The following is a 22,781-nucleotide window of genomic DNA, read 5'->3' on the forward strand; positions in this document are numbered from 1 at the left end:
TTCAGCGATTCTGAAGTGGTAGAAGGTTTCTGTTGTAAGTTCATCTACGGGGATGGTAGAGTCTAGGGACAAAGGTTTTGTACTAGATCTGAAACTTCTCTTTACTATAGTGGATTGCTTTTTGGGAAGGTTTCCCCCTAGGTTTTTTACTGTGAAATTAGTTTGTTTTATTGGTTTTCTTGGGTCATCATATCTTGTCTTATTTATTTTTCTGCTGCATGATTTTGACATGATATTGATATTTATTTGTTTTAACAAGTTTTATTCATAATAAATCTAATTAACAACTTGGGTTTAAAACTTGTTAATTCTATTAACCGGGGTCTAAATTTCCCAGCAATAGTAATTAGCCTTATAAAGCTTGCTAAGCTTCCATCCCATAGCTGGGGTTCAGAGATTTCTCGTAGCCCCAAAAGCTACGACATGGGCATAGGTAGGTGCTGGCTTAAATACTAGTGAAAGTACTTGAACCAGTTGTGGGATTGGCAAGAGAGGCTCCAACACTAGCAGGTAAGGGCGAAGTCATCATAAGTAGTTGATTGGGCCTAGGAAAGACCATCGGTCGAGGCCCTTAAGCTTTGAGCAAAACAACTTGTTTTTTCATTTTGAGATCTTTAGATTTGTAAGATAATGATAGAGTCCCCTTTACTTGATATGCTTAAATGGGTTTTCGGGAATAATTGTAAGAAACACTCTTAATTTCATCCATGTAGTTCCTCTTCCTACTCTAAAAATGAAGAAAGACTTGATGGAAATCACTGGTTGGGTTGGTCCAACCAAGAAAGACATGGGCCATTATTCAGTTGTTTTTAGATTAGTTATCTCTTGTATCTTCTTTTTGGAAAAAATTCATGAAATTTAGTTAGTTATGTGCTTTTGCAATTTTGGTTGTGTTTGGTTCTATGTCAAATGAAAATATTTTTTAGAAAAGAAAATATTTTCAGGTGTTTGGTGGTATTTTAAAAAGTACTTTGAAAAATATTTTTTAGTGTTTGGTTGTGTTCTTGAAAATACTATAGAATACACATTTTCAACTTGATGCTCACATTTTTTCAGCTTCCAAACAAATATATAATATCATTTCTCAATAGATAAACAAAAAAAAAAAAAAACCAAACAAAAAAATCATCAAATCTGGTCAAATTGAGAGAAGAAGGAAGAGAGAGAGGCGACTGGGTTCGATCTAGAGGCTGCAGAGGCAACTGGGTCATGGTGGGTCGCTCGTCCTGTGATGGTTTGCTCGACATGGGTAGAGAGAAAAAGGGTAGATCGGTGACATGGGTGGCAGAGGAAGGAAGAGAGAAATAGGGCAGATCGACAGTGGAGTCGAGCTTTGCTTGATTGGCAGTGAGAGGCACGACCTAGACTGCGGTGGAGTCGATCTCAAGTTCAGGTGACCGTCCTCTCTCTCTCTCTTACGGTGGGCGGCTCTCTCTCTCACTCTCTCTCTCTCTCTCTCTCTTGGTTCAGTTCTTTTTTTTTTTCTGGAAATGGTTTGAAGGTAAAATAGAAGTGTAATCTATTTTACACTTCAGACCTTCATATTTTACAGTCAACAGAAATGATTTTCTGTTTGACTTAGTTTTTCAACCAAACCAAACACCCCTGGTGGTAGAAAATATTTTCCAAATTCTTTTTACACCCGAAAAAAACGTAGCCTTAGTTTTTTGTTTGATTGAAAAAAAGGCTAATACATGGAGCTGGGAAGTTTTTCTAACTTATTTCACACCAGCAGCACTAGTATGATTCCATGCATTTAAGTCTAGGCATACTGATGGGTCACCCCCTGAGTCACTCTTACAAACAAAGAAAAAAGAAGAGATGAAATTCATTCAAGCCAACGAAGGACTAAGGCCTTTATGTTTTAGCGACACTGGCAGGAAACATGTATTTTAATCGTCCCTCCCTTCCAACTAATTGTGAGTCAATTAAAAAAAACAATGTAAATTACCATCTTCTTCTTCTTCTTCTTTTTTATTTATTTATTTTTTTGGTTGAATAGACAAAAAATACTAACAATAATTAAACAAAGTATTAAAAGTTTTGTTGAGGTAGAAGGGGGAGAAAATGGGCATTTGCTTATTTTGTCAAAACTTTTCAGCAAAATGGCCCACATCTAAAACTATTTAGGGAAATGCCCCTATTTTGAAACTCGATTTTATAAAAATTGAGTTTCAATTTAAAACTCAATTTTTGGACAATTAAGTTTTAGCGAACTGAAAATAACAAAAATAAAAATAAAATAAAAAATCTGGAACTTAAGTTCCATGTGAAGTACTCAAGTTCATAGAACTCGAGTTTCTTGAAAAAATTCAAGTGGAACTCGAGTTCCATGAATTTGAGTACTTTACATGGAACTCGAGTTCCAAAAAAAAAGAAAAAAAAAAATTCTAAGTTCACGTTCACTATAACTCGATACTCCAAAAATCAAGTTATACATTTGAAACTCGATTTTTAGAAAATTGAGTTTCAAAACAAGGGTATTTTTCTGATTAGTTTCAGGCATGGAGCATTTTGATGAATATTTATTATAAAAAAAGGGGGGGGGGGGGGGCAAAAGCCCAATTTGGCCGGTAGAAGGGGAAACAAAGAGTATTCAATTTCCTTCTCAAGAAATATGCCACATGGCAAAACATTTGGCTTTGGCAGCTTGGAATAAAATATGTGGAACAAAGTTATTACTTGGGAAATTAGAATAGCATATACTGAACACTTTTTTTTTTTTTTTATGTGAGAAAAAATTTATTTAGCCTAATCTAAGTGTATGTGTGCAAAAATCACACTTGGAGACTTAAACCCTAGTTATTGCCCCTCTCATACCTCATAAACACTTATACTTGTGAAGAAACAATCACAGAAGGGGGCGTTGTTGTTATAGTAGACACATTTTTTTATTTTGAAGATATCTCACCAACACATTAGTTTACATATTTAGCATTTACATGTTGGTAAGCCATTTATGGTGTAGAATACCACTATTTGTTTTCAGATTTTTTTTTCTATATATATATATATTGCTAAGTCCTTTCTCAAAAAAATTATTAAAATTCAAATAATAAGGAAATCATTTTTTTTTTTTTGCTGAATATTAATAAATAATAAAAATTCAATAAATTTTTATTTAGGTGGAAGGTTAAATGTATTGACTCATTAAAACCTTTGCTCAGTAGAAGGTTAATTGAATAGTATATATATATATATATATCCCTCTCTCTCTCTCTCTCTCTAAAAGTACATATTTCTCTTTTGAAGGAGAGATGGAAGACTTAGGGCAAGTTTCATACACTGAAAGAGGATCACAACATAAATGATAATTTTTATTATTAGGAATAAGTTGATTTGTAATAGAATAACTAAATTATAAGTTTAGTTGTGAGCTGTAATATTAGAATAAAACTTAAGATCTATTTTAGGAAATATCTTACCCATACAATTATATTTCTTAAAAAATAATATATATTTTTTTAATTTAAGAGAGAGATGATTTTTTTTATGATTTTTTATTTTCATATTTGTTATGTACATATGGAAAGTTTGTTTATTTGAAAATATATTAATTTCAAAAAATATTACACTTACTAAGGAATAGGTATTAGAATCTTTTTAGAGAAGAAATAATTATTCATCATTTTAAAGAATAAATATTTATAAAGATTATTCCCTGTAATAAAAACATAACTAAACTATAAAATAGCTAAACCATAGGAATAACTATTAGCCTATTACAGTATAAGGCAATCTATCAAACATGCTCAAAATAAAAGAATTAACAATACATCACATTGCAAAACCTCATAGTCTCACACATATGAGGTTCTTGCTTTTATTTATAGATATACAAATTTCAAGAGTACAGTAATGTTGTACTCACTCCAATCACATAAATTGTGATATATTCCTTATTAATTTATAAGTGTTTGATGTTATTAGGCTAAAGTAATGCAATAGATCTAAACAAGCCCTTCCCCTTCATGAAACTCACTTCAAGAGATGGTCATGGGTCCCCTTGACTTTTCAAAAAAAATTCATCCCTCTTGTTTTTTTGGTTAAAAATATTTATAATTTTGGACATAAATTTAAATAATGACTTCCCTCCTGTAAATTTTTCCTAAAAACATGTAATGCTATAGTTGACTAATGCATTTTTGTTCTCTCTTATTAGTCATATATCATACATACCTCATTAAATCAGAGTGTATTTAATACTTATCATATATAATTTAATTATTTTTTTTATTAAATTGATTTGTATATTTTTAAACATGTCAAAACTTACTCTCTCTTTTTTAGCAAAGATGTAAAGACTTACTTAATGTAAATATTTTTGTTTACATCCAAAAATATCATATATTAAGTTAAAATCACAAACATTCTTCATGTATAAGCAATTGTGTATGTGTGTTATTCTTTGGATTTATTATTATTATTATTATTATTATTATTATTATAAGGACCCAACTTGGTTCCTAGGCCCAAAAGATAAAAGGATCTAAGCCCAAAGAGCCCAATGTAATAAATTTGTAGAAAGTGGGTCAGAAAACTAGGCTCTAATGAATTGTATAACAATTATAGTGGATCTGGATGACAAGAAAACAGAAATATATTGGTTTTGTCCAAAGAAAATCGTCCTTGGCTCAATCCGAGGAAATTAGTTCTTATATATATTCCTTTTGAATTTGACTACAAATCCAGTTTTTGTTGTTACAGTCTCCCCTTTTCAATTCTCAGATCCCCCTATAATGGTGTCTTTCTCCCTTATATTCCCTTCTTTTTTCTTCATCTCCACCCTCTACATGTAGTCAACTTGTTGGCTTTGATCCTTGTCCCATTAGCACCTTCCTAAACTCTCTAGGAGTAACTGTAAGGCTGAATATCACTGTTCAGGTATCATCTCCACATTAATGCGGTCAGAGAGTTAACTATAGAGCATTCAATGTAGTGGTAGCAGCTTTCTCTTAGATATTTCTTAGCTTACCTTTGTCCTATGCTTTCCTAATGCTTATCCTTATCAATAGAAGCCTCTAGAGTGTTGCTCTTGATGGCAAACCACACCTTGTGACCTCTACTTTGATTAGCCGAGGTGTCGTTTGTCCTTGGACCTCGTTCCTAAACCCTCATAACCAGACCCCTTTCTTCATTCACTAACGTGGACTTCTGCAATGACGTTTATCTGTCTTTGAACTACTAGGCATTCTCGGACAAGGCCCACGGCCCAACGCCCACTACTGGGCCTATCATCCCTACAATAGCCCCTCGAAATTCTCCTCTTTTTCTCCTCGGGAAAAAAGAAGGATTTCGATATTTACTAAAATTACTCTACTCTTACCTTACGTCACTTCTGTTTGTGCAGGTATCTTTTCAACTGCCTAACATACACTCCTAACGATTAGGCATCCGAAACACGCCTTTATTTAATTTCTGCGACTCCACGTTCCCCACGTTCTATGGTGTGATGCAGATCCAATGGTTGGGGATTTTATGGGAACGCGAGCAAGAATTTTCCCACTTGCTTTTTTCTTTCATACATATATCACTCAGAAGCTTCATCTACCTCACTTTTTGCACTCTCAAAATTCAAGAGCTAGTTCGAGGAGCCTTTTTTCATTCTTGTAAGTAGTTCCTAGCCATCTCTTCCTTCTTTCTTCACTTCGGCCTCTCTCATCTTTCTTTTTATTCAGAATCAACTCTTTCCTTGGCCCACCTAATTTCACTTTGTCTACCTACTCCCTTCCTTACCCCTCTCTAATGGGTAGATTCACCCACTTAGTAGACTCCCCCGAGGGTAAAGAGAGCTTTAAAACTTAATATTGAATCCCACCAGGGCGTCTATTAGGTATTGCAAACAGAAAGGGTGACATACCATAAGGCAGGAGGAAGAAGTAGTAATCCCTATGATTGCCTTCATAGAAGGAGGGATGAGAATCCCTATGGGTAGAGTTACTAGGGATTATCTTATAGCTCATAGGCTTTCCCCTACCTAATGTGCCCCTAATATGTTTAGGATCTAAGATAGTTTAGACGCCCTTAATGAGAAGATGGGTGTGAACCTCACCCACCACGACGTCAATTGGATTTACAACTGTCACCACTTAACAAGGCAGAGGTACTACCTAAAAACTAGGTACCTTGAGGTTAGGCTCATATCGTGCTTCCCTGAATCCAATAAAGGCATGAATAAGATTTACTTGATTGTCTTCGGAGAGTGGCATGATGGCCTCCACTATCCGACAAGAGAAAGGTCACCAGGTGGGGCTCTTAAGTCTAGGTTCTTTGTTCTAATGATAATACCCCTTTTTCTCACTAGCGTCTTCCATGCTCCCCTTTTTTTTTTTTTGCTTGTAATTTGGCTTCCTTCTGATTTGTGCCGCTTTTCTAACAAGGTTTTTCTGTTTTTGATGGTTTTGCAGACAAGCATTTAACTATCCCGAACTTAAACCCTGTCAACCAGACAAATTTGAATAGAGTACTTAAGGCCAAGGTCTTTGTCCATAGCGACGAACAGTTAAAGGCGGCCTACCTAATCCTAGGCTGCACCCCGATCTCGTCTAGCTTCCAGACACCTAAGTGTGTAATCAAGGCGAGGGATCCACGTCTGCATCAAATCAACGTCGCAGTCCCAGGCTTCCTTGTCTCTGGCCTCGTTCCAAAAGGTCTGCAACAGATAGAATTGCCATTCCAGCACACCGTCGAGGAAGTAGTCCCAACGAGCCATCAAGGAGGAGGAAGAAATAGTTGAAATTTCTGAATTCGAAGATGATTTTGAAGTCTTCAACCATCTCCAGTTTCCAGAAGCCCCTATCGAGGACTTCAGTCATCTTCCCCCCACCCAAGTGAGCCACACCTAGGAAGCTCCTTCTATTCCAGATGCCATGGTGCTATAGTGTAAGACGAGGACCAGCCTTCACGAGCTGATGGAATCTCACACCGGAGGCAACGTGCCTGAGAAGGCAGTTTAGCCCAAACTCCCTGCCCTTCCCTCTACCCAGACTTCCCAACTTGACCTCGTTAACAAAAAGAGGAAGCAAGACCAAGAGGGAAAGAAGGTGATGGACGAGAGAAAGAACCCTCCATCTAAGGAAGTTGAGGCTTAGAGGGGGGGGGGGAACATGCCAAGGTCACGTAAACTAGATCCTCCAGTGAGTGAGCTATCACGGATAGGAGGGGTGACCACCAAATTGAAGTCCCAGCCTAGACCTCCTCCATAGTGCTAGATGAAGGTCCTCTTCCCAATGATGCCTTCATCAGAGATTTCCAGTAGGGCAAGGCTGGATACATAGCCAACGCTCCACTGACATGGATGATCTTAGGTCGATGAGGAAGAATGAAGTGTTCCTCAGCTTAAAGATGCCTTTTCTCTCTTCTTCTTCTTCTTCTTCTTCTTATTTTTTTTTTTCTATTATACTTCTTTCCTTGGTAGGCTATTCAAGCCACACATAGGGCTGAGGAGATAGAAAACTTCTTCCATAGGCAAATGAAGGAAAAGGAATCGAGGCGCATCACAGATGTGGATGCTTTCAACATGGTGGAAAAGAGAATTTAGGAGCTAACCACAAAGCTGAATGAGTCTGATAGAGATAAGAAAAATGCCGAGGTTGCCATAGAAGGAGCTGAGAGGCAAGCGGAGAGCCAACGTAAGGTGCTCTGCTAGGCCGAGGACCAACTATCTACGGCTAAAGGGTAGATCGCAAACCTGAAGAAAAAACTTAAAGAGGTCGAGAGGGCCAAGGACCAAGCCAAGCAGGATGGTTATGATGTGGGGGTAGCAGAAACCGAAGAGGCGCTTATGGCCGAGATCTCGATGGTGTGTAGGACATACTACCTCCAAGTGTGGAACGAGGTCCTCAACCAAGTTGGGGTTGAGGCCTCCTCTACTCTCAGGAGAGCAGAGAATGTCTATTATCCCCTCAGCAATTCGTGTGCCTAGCCCCCCAAGCTCTTTAGGCCCCCAAACTGCTACTGTCCCCAAAAAGGCAAATGAAGACAAGGGAAATCTGGCTAAGATCCCTCATTCCTCTTCCAGTCCTCCTAAGGAAGTAGAAAAAGCAAAGGGCATAAAAAAAGAAAAAGACACATCCAAGGGAATGGTTCCTGAAATCACTAAGCCTCTAGTTGCGTCCAAGGGGCCTTCCAAGGGCAGAGAATCTTCTAAGGACTTACAGATTGTTCTTGCTACCCTTCCCTTGTCTGCCAAGGAGGACCCTAAAGGCAAAGATCCGGCTTCTACTATTGCTGAAACTACCAAGTCCACCAAGGCCACAGGGAAGGAAAACCCTCCATTGAAGATCAACTAGAGCATAGGCTAGAATCTATCAACCTTTTGTTACAATAATTCAGATCTTCATAGCTTGTAATCATTTTGCCTTTTTCCAAGGCTTAATTTAATGATAGTTATAAGTTTCTATTAGACATGTGGTACTTGTGTAAATTCTGGCATAATATATGCTTTATGTTATGCTTAATTGATATAAGAGTGGGATATAACTACATCTGACTTAAAATCTGCATATATCCTTGACTTCAACAATCATATGTTCAAGTGGTAGTGGAACTGTCTTAAGTTTCACAGACAGTCATAGGACAAGTTAAGCTTTCCAGATTTGCAATCTTTGATATAAAATGACCTAAACTTAAAAGACACACCTTAAGTATAGTTAACTCAGGATCCTATAAATTGTTGAATTTTCCTTTAATTTTACATGATGGTAAAGCATCCATCCATACAGGGTTCCACCTAACCCCCCAATTAACAGTAAATCTAGGGAGTCGTAAGTGATAACTAGCTCACAAACAGACTATGAATAGACTTACAAATGCTTTAAGTAATGCTCAAGAGTGTCCCATTGATTAAGTTACTACCTTGAGAGTTTTTGCTATTTAGCATGGTTGAGCTGAATACTAATTTACCCAGGGCATGTGATTCAAGGAACCTAACACGGCCGGGGTTCTGTTTAGTATTCTCATAGTCAAAGAAATGTTAACTTACCCAAGATATGTGGTCTGAGGAACCAGAAAAGCCATGATTCTATTTAACACTTAACAAATAATAAGAAGAATTAATTTACCTAAGGTATGTGGTCCGAGGAGCCAGGAGTGACCAAGGTTCTGTTTAATACTTAGGAAGGTAATACGAAGTATTAATTTACCCAAGGCATATGGCTAGAGGAGCTAGGCATGACCAAGGTTTTGTTTAATACTTAAGTAGATAATAAGAAGTATTAATTTACCCAAGGTATATGGTCCAAGGAGCCAGGCATGACCAATGTTCTGTTCAATACTTAAAGTAGATAATCTGAAGTATTAATTTACCCAATGTATGTGGTCCGAGGAGCCAGACATGACCAAGGTTCTATTTAATACATAAACAGATAATAAGAAGTATTAATTTACCCAAGGTATGTGGTTCGAGGAGCCAGACATTACCAAGGTTCTGTTTAATACTTAGGAAGGTAACAAAAAGTATTAATTTACCCAAGGCATGTGGTCCGAGGAGCCAAGCATGACCAATGTTCTGTTTAATACTTAAAGCAGATAATCAATGTAACAAATAATGTCATAAGTAAAAACATCGCAAAAATGTCTTTCATTAATAATAATACCTTCATAGGTTATTTACATTCTAGGGGCGTGGTATGACATTTTTATCTAGATCTTCTAGGAAATAGGCACCTATACTTACCACTGAGGTGATACGGTATGGACCTTCCCAATTGGGCCCTAACTTTCCCAATGCTGGGTTTCTTGCATTACCTAAAACCTTTCGCAATACCAATTCTCCAGGAGCTAATGGTCTTAACCTCACATTTGAGTTGTACCCCTGCTTGAGTTTTTGCTGATAATATGCCAACTGAACCATGAAATTTTCTCTTCGTTCTTCAATCAAATCCAAGCTCCTCTCTAACAACCCGCCGTTGTTGTTCGGAGTGAACAAGCTTGTCCTTAGCGTCGAGAATCCAGTCTCTAGAGGGATTACAGCCTTGGCCCCATAAGTCAATGAAAAGGGGGTTTCCCCGATTGACCTACAAGGAGTAGTCTGATATGTCCAAAAAACTTGTGGTAGCTTTTCCACCTATTTGCCCTTGGCATCGTCCAACCTCTTTTTGAATCCATTCACTATGACTTTATTAACAGCCTCGGCCTATCCATTCCCTTGCAGGTAAGCTGGAGTTGAGTACTTATTCTTGATACCCAATTCACAACAGTATCTTTTGAAAGCCTTGCTGTCAAACTGAAGCCTGTTGTCCGAAATGAGGGTATGAAGAATCCTAAATAAAGTGACAATACTCTTCCATACAAATCTTTTGGCATCCACATCCTTGATATTTGCCAGTGGCTTAGCTTCAACCCACTTGGTGAAGTAATCAATGCCAACCAAAAGTCATTTCCTGTTTCTTTGCACTTTATTAGCCTCCCCTTTCTCCTTGGGAAAAATTTCATCCTTAAAGAACATAATAATGGGATCCATCCAACTGGGTCCCACTTTAATCTGATGAATCTATGCCCTCTCCCTTTCTACCTCGGCAGGCTTGCACAAATCCTTATCCAGGATGACCCGAGGTAAACTCTGTGCTAAGGAGGTTGCAAGTTTGGCAAGAGAGTCGGCATGAATATTTCTGCTTTTAGGGATTTGTTGTAAGGTGAAAGACTCACACCCTGATTGCAAATGTCTGACCTGACTTAATTATTGTTGCATTCTCAGATCTCTAGCTTCCAATTCTCCCTCCACCTGTCCAACAACTAGCCTTGAATTTGAAAACACTTCCACTGCCTTTCCTTCCATTTTTCGAACCATGATCATCCCCACCAACAAAGCTTCATACTCAGCCGCGTTGTTCGTGACCGAAAAACCTTACCTCAAGGATTTCTCAATAACGATCCCTTCAGGAGATACCATAACTAGCCCTACCCTGGATCCTCTTTGATTAGCAGCACCATCAACATACACCCTCCAAGATAGAGGTTCTTGTAAGGAGACCATTCCAACTAATTTTCCATCCATTTTCAGCTTTTCTCCTTCTTCTTCCAAAGGAGGTTCAGCAAACTCGGCCACCAAATCCGCAAGGACTTGGCCCTTAATAAAGGTGCGAGGCATATACTTGATATGGAAAGCCCCTAGAATCATACCCCATTTGGCAATCCTTCCTATGTAATCAACTCTCTGAAGTAGGGATTGAAGAGGAAGTTGAGTCAACACCACCACTGCGTGAGCTTGGAAATAACGGGGGAGTTTACGTGTAGCATGCACCACTGCCAATATGACCTTTTCTAGTGGTAGGTACCAAACCTCTACCTCATGTAAGAACTTGCTCACAAAATAGACTGGCCTTTGCACCCTATCATCAACTCGTATTAGTACCAAGCTTACTGAATGGGGAGCTAGAGCAATGTAAGCAAATAGGACCTCATTTTCCTCGAGCTTGGACATGGTATTAGTACCAAGCCTACTGCATGAGGAGCTACAACAATGTAAGCAAATAGGACCTCATCTTCCTCGACCCTGGACATGATGGGTGGCTAGGACACACTCCTTGGTTCATTCAAACCCTTTCCACTTATTCAAAAATTGGAAGTAAGGTCTGCACCTGTCTACTGATCGAGAGATAAATTAGTTCAAGGCAGCAGTCATTCCTGTTAATCTCTAGACTTCTTTGGGGTTCCAAGGAGGCTATAACCATTAATTGCCTTAATCTAATCAGGATTGACTTCAATTCTACAATGAGTAACCATGTATTCTTAAAACTTTCCTAAACCAACACCAAAAGAGCACTTAGAAGCATTAAGGCGTAGCTTGTGTTTCCTCAATATTTCAAAGGTATTCCCTAGGTCAACAATGTCCTCGAATTCTACCTTACTCTTCACCACCATATCATCTATATAAAGCCCAATATTTTTTCCTAGTTGTGGCTTGAACATCCTGGTCATCATCCTCTGATAGGTGGACTCTACGTTCTTTAAACCAAAGGACATCACTTTGTAATGGTAATTTCCAGTAGGAATTATGAAAGTTGTCTTCTCTTGATCATCCAAAACTAAAGGTATTTGATGGTACCCTTCTAAAGTATCTAAAAAGCTCATCCGAGGATGGCCTACAAAGGCATCCACCAACTTATCTATTCGAGGCATAGGAAAGGGGTCCTTGGGGCAAGCTTTGTTCAAATCTGTGAAATCTACACATACTCGCCATTTTCCATTTTATTTCTTCACCACCGCCATGTTGGCTAACCACTTAGGGTAAAACACATCCTTAATAGCCCCAGCCTGCTTAAATTTGATCACCTTGTCCTTAACAGTATCGGAATGCTCTTTAGATGAGAGTTGAGATGGTTGTTTTTTGGGAATGACAACTAGGTTAACATTTAAATGATGGCAAATGAAGTTTGGGTCCACACCAGGAGCCTTGTAAGCACTCCATGCAAACACATCAATATTCTCCTTAAGGAACTCTATAAGCTCTTCCTTTTCTTAAGGGGGCAATTGAGCTCTGACTTGGAAAAACTTCTCCTTATCATCACCTATAACCACCTTCTCCAATTCGTCACACTTTGCCCCTCCTATCACTACATTTGTAGATAACTCTGGCATTCTTGATTGCTATAAGCCTTGCTTAGTAACGGTCAAGGACTCCATCCCAGTTTAATGCCTAATTGTAGCTATTAAGCACTGCCTAGCCACAGATTGGCTCCTGACCAATTCCTCAACCTAGTCCCTAGACAGGTACTTCACCTTCAAATGTAGAGTGGAAAAAATGGCCCTATGGCATGAAACCAATGTCTCACGACAATGGCAGTATATGAGGAGTAAGCATCCACAGCAATGAAGTCCACCTCAAGCACCTCTAAACCTGTCTATACTGGTAATCTAATCTAGCCCATTGGAATAACAACTTTCCCATCAAAACCTACCAAAGGTGAATCATAACATATCATATCCTCGGGTTTCAACTTTAGCCCATTATACAAATTAGGGTACATGATTTTTGCACCGTTGCCTTAATCTACCAACACCCTCTTCACATCATAGCCCCCTATCCTAAGGGTGACCACCAGGGCATCATCGTGTGGCTACACGGTTCCAACCTTATCTTCATTAGAAAAACTCAATGCTGGTCGAACCTCTAACTTACTCCTCTCCGACTCAGGCGATGAGTCCTCTACGAGTGGCTGAGCTATGGACATTACCCTAGAGAGGTGAGAACTAATCCTCCCTGGAGTGGCAAGAATAACACTGATTTTGCCCAGAGGTGGCCTTGAAGAAGCATCTCTCTAAGATCCTAACCCTGCCTGGCCTCCTTGCCCACTGGGGCGATACAAAAATTTCTTTAACTTTTCACTTCGAACCAACTGCTCTAGGTGATTCCATAAAGTCCTGCAATCTTCTATGGTATGCCCTCACTCCTGGTGGTATTGGAAATAAAGGCTTTGGTTGTGCTTCATGGGATCCCCTTCCATCTTATTTGGCGATTGGAAGTATGGTTCATTCTTAATTTTTTGAGGATTTGATGCATTGGTTTTCGGAATACCGTGTTAACCACTTAAGTAGCAGCAATTCCAGATTGCCCAGCAAAATCCCACGAAGGACGATTATTATTGTACTTATCCGACCTGAAGTCCCTTCTATCTTGAGGGACCACCTTAGCCTTGCCCTTCCCCAGTTGTTGGTCCTCTTTGACCTACTTATACTTGTCAATGCAGTCCATGAGCTGACGCACACTTTGTAAAGGTTTCCCAATCAAAGATTTCCTCAAACCATGCTCAACAGGTAGACCTACCTTGAATTTCCTTATAGCCACGTCGTCAAAATTTCCATCTATTTCATTGAACATTTCCCAATATCTATCAGAGTACGTCCTTAAGGTTTCCCTTTCTCGCATAGTCATAGACAACAGGGAGTCTAGAGGCTGAAGTACTCTACTGCAAGTTACAAAAAGAATTAAAGGCCCTTGTAAGCTCTTTAAAGGAGGCAATAGATCCTTCCTCCAGACCATTGAACCATCTCATCACCACGGGTCCCAAACTGGATGGGAACACCTTGCACATCAAGGTTTCATTACTTGAATGAACAGCCATCCTTTGGTTGAAGTGGCTAACATGCTCTATAGGGCCTATTCTGCCATTATACATGGTGAAAGTTGGCTGAGTAAACCGTCGAGGAAGCTTTCCTTTCTCAATCTTTTGAGTAAAAGGTGACTTAGAAATTTGATTTAGAGCCCTGCTCATAGCATCGTTGCCCAAGCCCCTGTGAGACGGACTCTTCCCTCTCCATCTATAATAGTGATCCTCGTCACATGAAAAAGACTCACAGGGGGGAGTCCTTGACCTAGGCCAGTAACTGTTGTTACTATCATCGCCAGAAGAATGGTCAGAATTAGAGGGAGTCCCCCTGCGTCGCTCACAGCATAACCTCCTTCGCAACTGGTCAATCTCCAATTGTAAGCTTCTAGTATTTTCCTCATGGGAGATGTGACTCCCACTACAAGATTGGCTCCCACTAGTGTGTGTGGAGTGCACATTAACCTCCTGGTCCCTTCACCACTCAAGATTAACAAAATGATCTTGACATTGGGACCTAACAAACTCCTCTTGATTTGGCCCCGAGCCTACCATAACTGAACGTTGATCTCATTAAAGGTCAAGTAATTCCCCACAGACGGCGCCAATTGTAAGGACCCAACTTGGTTCTTAGGCCTAAAAGATAAAAGGATCTAAGCCCAATGTAATAAATTTGTAGAGAGTGAGTTAGAAAACTAGGCTCTAATGAATTGGATAACATTATAGTGGGTCTGGATGACAAGAAAACATAAATATTCTAGTTTTTTCTAAAGAAAATCATCTTCGGCTCAATCTGAGGAGATTAGTTCTTATATATATTCCTTTTGAATTTGACTACAAGTCCAATTTTTGTTGTTACAGTCTCCCCTTTTCAATTCTCAGTTCCCCCCTGTAATGGTGTCTTTCTTTCTTACATTCCCTTCTTTTTTCTTCATCTCCACCCTTCACGTGTAGGTCAAGTTGTTGACTTTGATCCTTATCCCATCAGCACCTTCCTGAAGTCTCTAGGAGTAGCTGTAAGGTTGAATATCACTATTTAGGTATCACCTCCGCATTAATGCGGCAAGAGAGTTAGCTGCAGAGCATTCAATGCAATGGTAGCAGCTTTCTCTTAGATATTTCTTAACTTCCCTTTGTCTTATGCTTTCCTGATGTTTATCTTTATCAATAGAAGCCTCTAGAGTGTTGCTCTTGATGGCAGACCACACCTTCTGACCTTTACTTTGATTAGCCAAGGTGTCGTTTGCCCTTGGACCTTCTTCCTCAACCCTCATGACCAGACCCCTTTCTTCATTCACTAATGTAGACTTCTACGATGACGTTTATCCATCTTCGGACTACTAGGCGTCATCGGACAAGGCCCATGGCCCAACGCCCACTACTAGGCCTATCATCCCTACAATTATTATTATTATTATTATCATTATTATTATTATTATTATTATTATTATTATTATTATTATTATAGCTTGGCCCCCCTTGAAAAAATATTTATGGCTCTGCCACTAATCATGGGTCCAAGAAGTCTATGTATTTTTTTGAATTTAGATCAAAAGGCTTTCAAACATTTCGGTATGAGGTTTAAAGAATTAGGCCATTTTGGATAAACACTACTGTCAGTTTTTTTAAGACATTTTCCTCTCTCCCTGTATGTGTGTGTTAAATACTTAGTATGCATTAAAAAAAGTTTAAAAAATTATAATATGTTCCTTTCTAGTCGCTTGTAGAATCACCATCCCTTGCTTAGTTTAGGTTTCGTTCCCCCCAAGTCTTCCTCGACTTTGGTAGGCTGGATTATTGGTACCAGTTTGTAGGGGAGAGTTTGTGGCTGTGACTCTAATTGTGCGTCTTTCTTCTAGTAAGTATGGAAGGTTTGGAAAGTTTGTGGTCTCGTTTCTCTCTATCTGAAGAGGAGGAAGTTGGTGCGGAAGTATCGAAATAGAATGATAAGGAAATCCATAGATTGGCTGGCCGCTTCTTCACTAAACGGGTCTTGAATGTGGAGGCAGTGGGGCCTATGTTCAAACCCTTATGGAAGTTGATTGGGAAACTGAAAATACGAGACATTGGGGATAATATTATGGTTTTTGACTTTGAGGATGGCTTAGACTTAGAGTGTGTTCTGGACCTGGAACCGTAGATGTATGGCAAGCACATGATGGTATTTGAACATGCTGCAGAGATTGAAGCAATCCCAATGTTGGATTTCAACAAGGATACGTTTTGGGTCCAGTTTCACAACATCCCTGAAAAATCCCTCACCCAATCCACAAGCGAATCAATAGGCAGTACAATTGGGAAGGTTATTGAGGTTGCGGACCCAGAGGACGATGGGAGTGGGAATGAGTTCCTCAAGGTAAGGGTGGCCATGGACATATTGAAACCATTACCATGGTGTCGTCAACTATGGTCAGAAGGAAAACAAGTGGGGTGGGTGGGCTTTAGATATGAACACCTCCCTAATTTTTGTTATTGGTGTTGTAGAGTGACACATGTGGAAAGGGATTATGAATTATGGCTTCAGGGCAAAGGCAATTTGAGAAAGGAAGAACAACAATTTGGTGATTGGCTTAAGGCTGATTCGGTTCGTGGGGTAAGGAAGTTTGTCACGGTCATTACTGGTGCATCATGCACATAAGCTCCTTGGTGGAGGAAGCTAGGTAGCAAAGTTGATTCAACAAAGTCTGTCTGAGGAGGCATCTAGTCAATCTTTGAAGGTTGTTAGGAGGGATAAGGAGGCAGGTAATGAAACAATGATGAAAGATATTAGAGGTTTGAATTTTAACCCTGAAGGAAGCAGTGCCGAGTCAATATCAAGTTTACTGAAGAGAGTAAGACAACGTTTTAGTGGGACCAAGGTGGGTGACTAGGTTGCTAGCACGCCTACAATCCCTTTGGGTGATTGCTCCAACAGGTCCCAACCCATGACCCCTTCAAAGTTAACAAAGAAGTGGACAAAGATAGCCTGTGCACCTAGCAAAGGTAATTAGATTGCCCCATTGCTTATGGTCACAGACCAAAGGCCTGGTATTGAACAAGAGGAGGAACAATGAGGTAAGAGGCAGTGTATGGATATTTGTAAGGATGAAAATAAGGAGAACTTTTAGGTGGTGGCTGGTTCCTAGCACCACTGGGCGCAATGAGTTGCTTAAGCTGGAACTGTCGAGGGCTTGGGAACCCTCAAACGGAAGATGAATTGATTGCTTTGGTTAGCAATAAAGATCCCAAAATTGTTTTCTTAATGGAAACAAAACTTGAGAAAGCTTTGATGGAAAGAATAGGGCGTAAGATGCAGTTTAATAACATTTTTGTGGTACCACATGTGAACATGGGTGGCGGTCTAGCGTTCATGGAGAGCAGAGATTAATATGGATATTCAAAAAAATTCTGACTGTCACATTGATGCTTCTATAAACCATGGAATGGATGACGCTTAACAGTTTACGGGTTTCTATGGAGATCCAGACACCGCCAGCCAGGAAAACTTCTGGTCTTTGCTCAAAGCTTTGAGTCACTGTAGCAACTATCCTTGGGTGGCTATTGGGGATTTCAATGAAATAATTTTGGCAGAAGAAAAATGAGGGGGTTTGGACAGGCCTAAAACTCAAATGCAAAATTTTAGAGATGCTTTGGACTTTTGGAGGTTAAAGGACTTGGGTTTTAATGGTTTCCCTTTCACTTGGTGTAACAGGAGACCTGTAGATCAAAATGTTTGGATTAGGCTTGATAGGGGTGTTGCAACGATTGAGTGGATCCTTCGCTTCCCCACAACTAAGATTCACCATTCTGATTATTTTCATTCAAACCATAAACCAGTGCTTCTATGCATGGATTTTGAGTTGAACCAGGTCTATAGGAAAAGTCAGCCTTTTTGAATTGAAGCTATGTGACTTAAAGACAATACCTGTGAGAGTGTGATTCGAAATTCTTGGAAACAATCTGAGTTGCTTGGGCTGGTATGGAGCTTCAACAGAAATATCTCAGCATGCCAGGACAATCTAAAGGTGTGGAATCGCAATACCTTTGGGCATGTTTGTAACACCTTGCAACAAAGCCTTAGGGAGTTGAAGTCGACTAAAGAATCAAATGAGTATAGGTCCAATCCGGGGCACATCTATGAACTTAGATCCAGAATTGAGAAGCTAAAGATTAAAGAAGAGTGCATGTGGAAGCAAAGGTCTCGAATTGATTGGTTGAAAATGGGTGACAAAAATACAAGGTATTTTCATTGTAGGGCTAACCAATGAAATAAAAGAAATTATATTACAGGTTTGGAGGACGATGCAGGTGCATGGTTGGAGGATGAAGGCCGAATAGGTGGTCTGATTGAAAACTATTTCAGATCATTGTTTTCCACATCCCATCCATCTGGTTTTGATGATATCCTTTGCAGCATTTAACCAACAATTTTGGAGGAAATGAATGATGTCTTGACCCGTGAGTTTACAACTAAAGAGGTACAACACGCCCTTAAGCAAATGGCTCCTACCACTGTCGCAGGACCGGATGTATGCCACCTATCTTTTATAAAACCTTTTGGAATATTGTAGGTAATGATGTGATTGAAACTGCTCTTAATGCTCTTCATTCGGGGTGTGTCCATGAATCCCTCAATGTAATATTTATCTCTCTTATCCCAAAAGTCAAAAATCCTAAAAAGGTTTCAGATTTTAGACCCATTGTCTCTGTAATGTGGTTTATAAATTGATCTCTTAGGTGGTGGTTAATCGATTGAAACAAATCCTTCCCATTATTGTGTCTAACTCTCAAAGTGCTTTCCTATCGGGGAGGCTTATCACAGATAATGTGTTGGTAGCCTTTGAGACACTTCACTACCTCAAATGTAAGACCTAAGGGAAAGTAGGTTACATGGCCTTAAAATTGGACAGGAGTAAAGCATATGATAGGGTTGAATGGATTTTTTTGGAGAAAGTCATGATGCATTTGGGGTTTGCAGATAGCATGGTTAAACTTATTACGTCTTGCATGTCATCTGTCACTTATGTTGTTCTCCTTAATGGGCAACTTGTGGGGAACACCAAACCTTCTAGAGGTTTAAGGCAAGGTGACCCGTTATCCCGTACCTGTTCTTACTTTGTGCCCTTGGTTTGCAAAGCTTGCTCGATAAAGCTAAGGTCAATGGTGAGATTCATGGGGTTTCCATCTATCGTAATGGTCCAAGAATCTCACTTGTTTTTTGCAGATGATAGTGTGTTGTTTTGTAGAGCAAAGGAAGAGGAATGTCAAAAAATCATTGATTTACTATCCATTTATGAAAGAGAATTGGGGTAGAAAATTAAAAGAGATAAAACTAATATCTTCTTCAATTCAAACACACCTCTTGAGGACCAGACTGTCATTAAACAGCTTCTGGGTGTGCTGGCTATTTGCCAATATGAAAAATATCTTAAGCTGCCAGCCCTTGTGGGTTGAGCCAAAAGCCAAAGTTTTGTCTATCTCAAGGAAAGGGAGTGGAAGAAGCTCCAAGGGTGGAAGGAAAAAATCCTTTCTTAGGCAGGTAGAGAAGTTCTTATAAAGTCAATCATCTAGGCCATCCTAACCTACACCATGAGTTACTTCAAACTTCCCAAGGGGCTTGTTAAGGAGTTGGAGATATTAATAAGAAAATTTTGGTGGGGATATAGTGGTGATAATAGGAAGGTTCATTGGGTAAAATGGGAGAGATTATGCGAGGCCAAGGAAGTAGGGCGTTTGGGGTTCAAAGAGATAGAGAAGTTTAATGATTCGTTGCTCGCCAAGCAAGTGTGGCGCATGATCAACAACCTGAACTCTCTTTGTCATCGTGTGTTCAAAGCTAGATTCTTCCCAAATTGTTCGATTCTAGAAGCAAAAGATTTATCCATTGGATCTTATGCGTGGAAGAGCATCCTTAACGCTCGAGATGTGATTTGAAAGGGCATGGTTTGGAAGATTGGGAATGGTCATACGGCTTGGATTAAAGAAGATAATTGGCTGCCTATTAAGTCTAGTAGAAGTATTACCTCCCCCCTTACATCTATCCTATGATGCACAGACACGGACACGGACACAACACGGACACGGATACAGCGATACGGCAATTTTTTAAAAACAAAGACACGACACGGCGTGGACACGAAAATTAAATAATTAATTAAATTTTATATTTAGGCATATTTTTTAATATTTTTAGACATAAAATACGTTTATATCTAGAATTTAAATTATGTACTAATTACAGATAAGTAAACTAACACCCAAAGTAGTACAATAATACACATAAAATGTTTAAAGCACAAACTAAAAATTTAAATAGACTACATTCAATATCAAACTAAAAACATAAAACGAAATAAGCAAGACACACAAAATCAAAAATCACTAAATTCATAATAAACATTATAATTTATAAGACAAGGTTGAGTAAAGAAGGAAAAAAAAAATATATATATATATATATATATATATATACACACACACAAACACACAGAGTAAAGTATAACACAATGAGAGGGATTTAAAAAAAAAAAGAAAAAGTTTTGGTGTTATAAATAATAACATAGCACGCCACAGTACACCAAATGAAGGGTCAGTTAGCAGATAAAAGAAAAAAAAAATCGCGAAACAGAGAGAAGAAGAAGAGAAGATCGGAAGGAACAGAGGGAGCTCACCGACTCGCCGATCGGTCTGATGTAGCTCCGGCGAGGGACAGAGGGCAGCGAGCAGAGGGAACTTGGACACCGATGGGTTTTTGGGCTGTGTGGGTTTCTGTTTTGTTTTGTTTTTTTTTTTTTTTCCCACTGCTGGCGTGTCTACCGCGTCGGAGCTGTTTCGGAGAAGCAAAAAAAAAAAAAAAAAAAAAAAAAAAAGACACCGCTCGGACACCGGAGTATGGCGAGTCACACCGGTACGTTGGCAAAAATGCCGTGTCAGTGCAACCTAGCATCTATCCAACCTGACTCCAAGGTAAGTTCATTGATTAATCAAGATCTTGGTGTTTGGAAATCAGAGATGGTTGAGAGAATTTTCCTCCCCCGTAAAGCCTTAATAATCCTTGGGATTCCACTCAGCAATAGGCTGCCCCCTGACCGACCCACATGGGGCCTAACAGCCAATGGATTGTTCACAACAAAAAGTTCTTACAAGCTGCTAGTCACCCTTGACAACTCGAACTCTACAGGCAGCTTGAATCGTGCTTCTCAGAGGAAATTCTGGAACAGATTGTGGAATTTGAGAGTGCCAAACAAGATCAAACATTTCGCGTGGAGGGCCTGCAACAATGCTCTCCCCACAATGTCCAACTTGGCTCACAGACATATTAGCACCTCTGACATATGTGAACAATGCAAGTCTGAACCCGAGGACACCATTCATGCTCTGTGGGCGTGTAAAGAGTTGGAGGGAGTTTGGAGTTCACTATCCTGGGCTCATCCTACTACTCTAGCTCGCCCTCGGAGCTTTAACGATTTATTGGATTGTTTTCTGTAGGTACTGAAGGACTATAGTAAGGAATTATTCATAATGGTGGCCTGGGCTGTGTGGAACAATCGCAATGGGCTGAAATTTGGACACCCGATGCTATCAGTGGACTGTATCAGCTCAAAGGCAGGGTCCCTGCTTCAAGAGTACCTGTCGGTGCAAGCTCTCCGTGCTGCAGCCCCCGCCAGTTGCTATTCTTCATCAATGGAGACCCCCAGAGTTCCTATTCTTCAAGGCAAATTTCGATGCAGCAGTGTTCAAGACAAGCTCGTCGGCAGGCATTGGTGTGATCATATGCAATGGCATGGGAGAAGCAATTGGAGAATTAACAATGCCAATCCCTCTAGCCAACTCAGTTGCAGCAATGGAAGCCTTGGCATGCCATAGGGCAATGTTGTTCGCTAAAGAAATAGGACTCACAGATGTGATATTTGAAGGAGATTCTGCAGAGGTGATTCAAGCCATCATTCAAGGGAATTCGGACCATCCCGACTTCGGTCATATTATTGATGATATCAGGATTTTAGCTTCAGATTTAAATTCATTTCAGTATCGTCATGTGAAACGTAATTATAACGTAGTTGCTGATGCTCTAGCTAAAAAAGCAAAAAATGCTTTGAGTTTAGCTGTTTGGCTTGAAGATGTACCAGACAATATTATACATCTTCTTTCTTTTGATGTTCCATAAGCAATGTAAGTTTTCGCTGGGCCAAGTTTTGGTCTGGTTTCTCAAAAAAAAAGTACTATTTTTTCATTATAAATAGTAGCCACATGATAACTAAAATATAGAAATGTATTTTATAATATTTACTCTATTTGCACTTTTTTTTGTACATTAAATATCTCCTGATTTAATGGGCTATGTATGGTATAAGAGAAATTAGAGAGAACAAAAATGCGTCAAAGATTATACAATCTATAATTCACTAATGATATTATTAACATAAAAAAGAAGAAGGGAATAAGTGCTAAATTTCATGGACCACAAAATCTTTGGTTTTAGTTTTTTCTTTTTTTAAATAATGGGTTCCTCAAAAATAAATAAATAAATAAATCATGGTTTCAAACTTGCATACGGGTGTGATTCTGTGTGTTCATGTAAAGTCGTGAAAAATGAATATCTTATATTTTCCAATCTAAATCTAATAGGTGGAAAAAAAAATCACTTTAAAAATAGGTTGGGTTCGAGTTGGGTACGGGTTGACTTGACCTGACCCAGAAGTTGTGCGAGTTGGGTACGAATTAAATTTTTTTGCTTTGGCCTAAAAAAGTAAGATT

At 39.3% G+C, this 22,781-nt stretch overlaps 1 protein-coding gene across 1 annotated transcript; it reads left to right on the plus strand.

Moving 5' to 3' along the window:
* The first annotated feature begins 20,945 nt into the window (after positions 1-20,945).
* LOC142616214 (uncharacterized) lies at positions 20,946-22,191 on the plus strand. The gene is made up of 2 exons (XM_075789099.1): positions 20,946-21,411; positions 21,623-22,191. Exons 1-2 carry the CDS (start codon positions 20,946-20,948, stop codon positions 22,189-22,191), a joined length of 1,035 nt encoding a protein of 344 aa, XP_075645214.1.
* The last annotated feature ends 590 nt before the right edge of the window (positions 22,192-22,781 follow it).

Source organism: Castanea sativa, chromosome 11, assembly GCF_040712315.1.
Source record: "Castanea sativa cultivar Marrone di Chiusa Pesio chromosome 11, ASM4071231v1".
NCBI lineage: Eukaryota > Viridiplantae > Streptophyta > Magnoliopsida > Fagales > Fagaceae > Castanea > Castanea sativa.

Coding starts and splice junctions, on each gene's coding strand:
- LOC142616214 (XM_075789099.1), top strand. CDS start 20,946: ATGCCGTGTCAGTGCAACCTAGCATCTATCCAACCTGACTCCAAGGTA. Junction 21,412..21,622: donor CATTCATGCTCTGTGGGCGT/GTAAAGAGTTGG, acceptor GGACTGTATCAG/CTCAAAGGCAGGGTCCCTGC.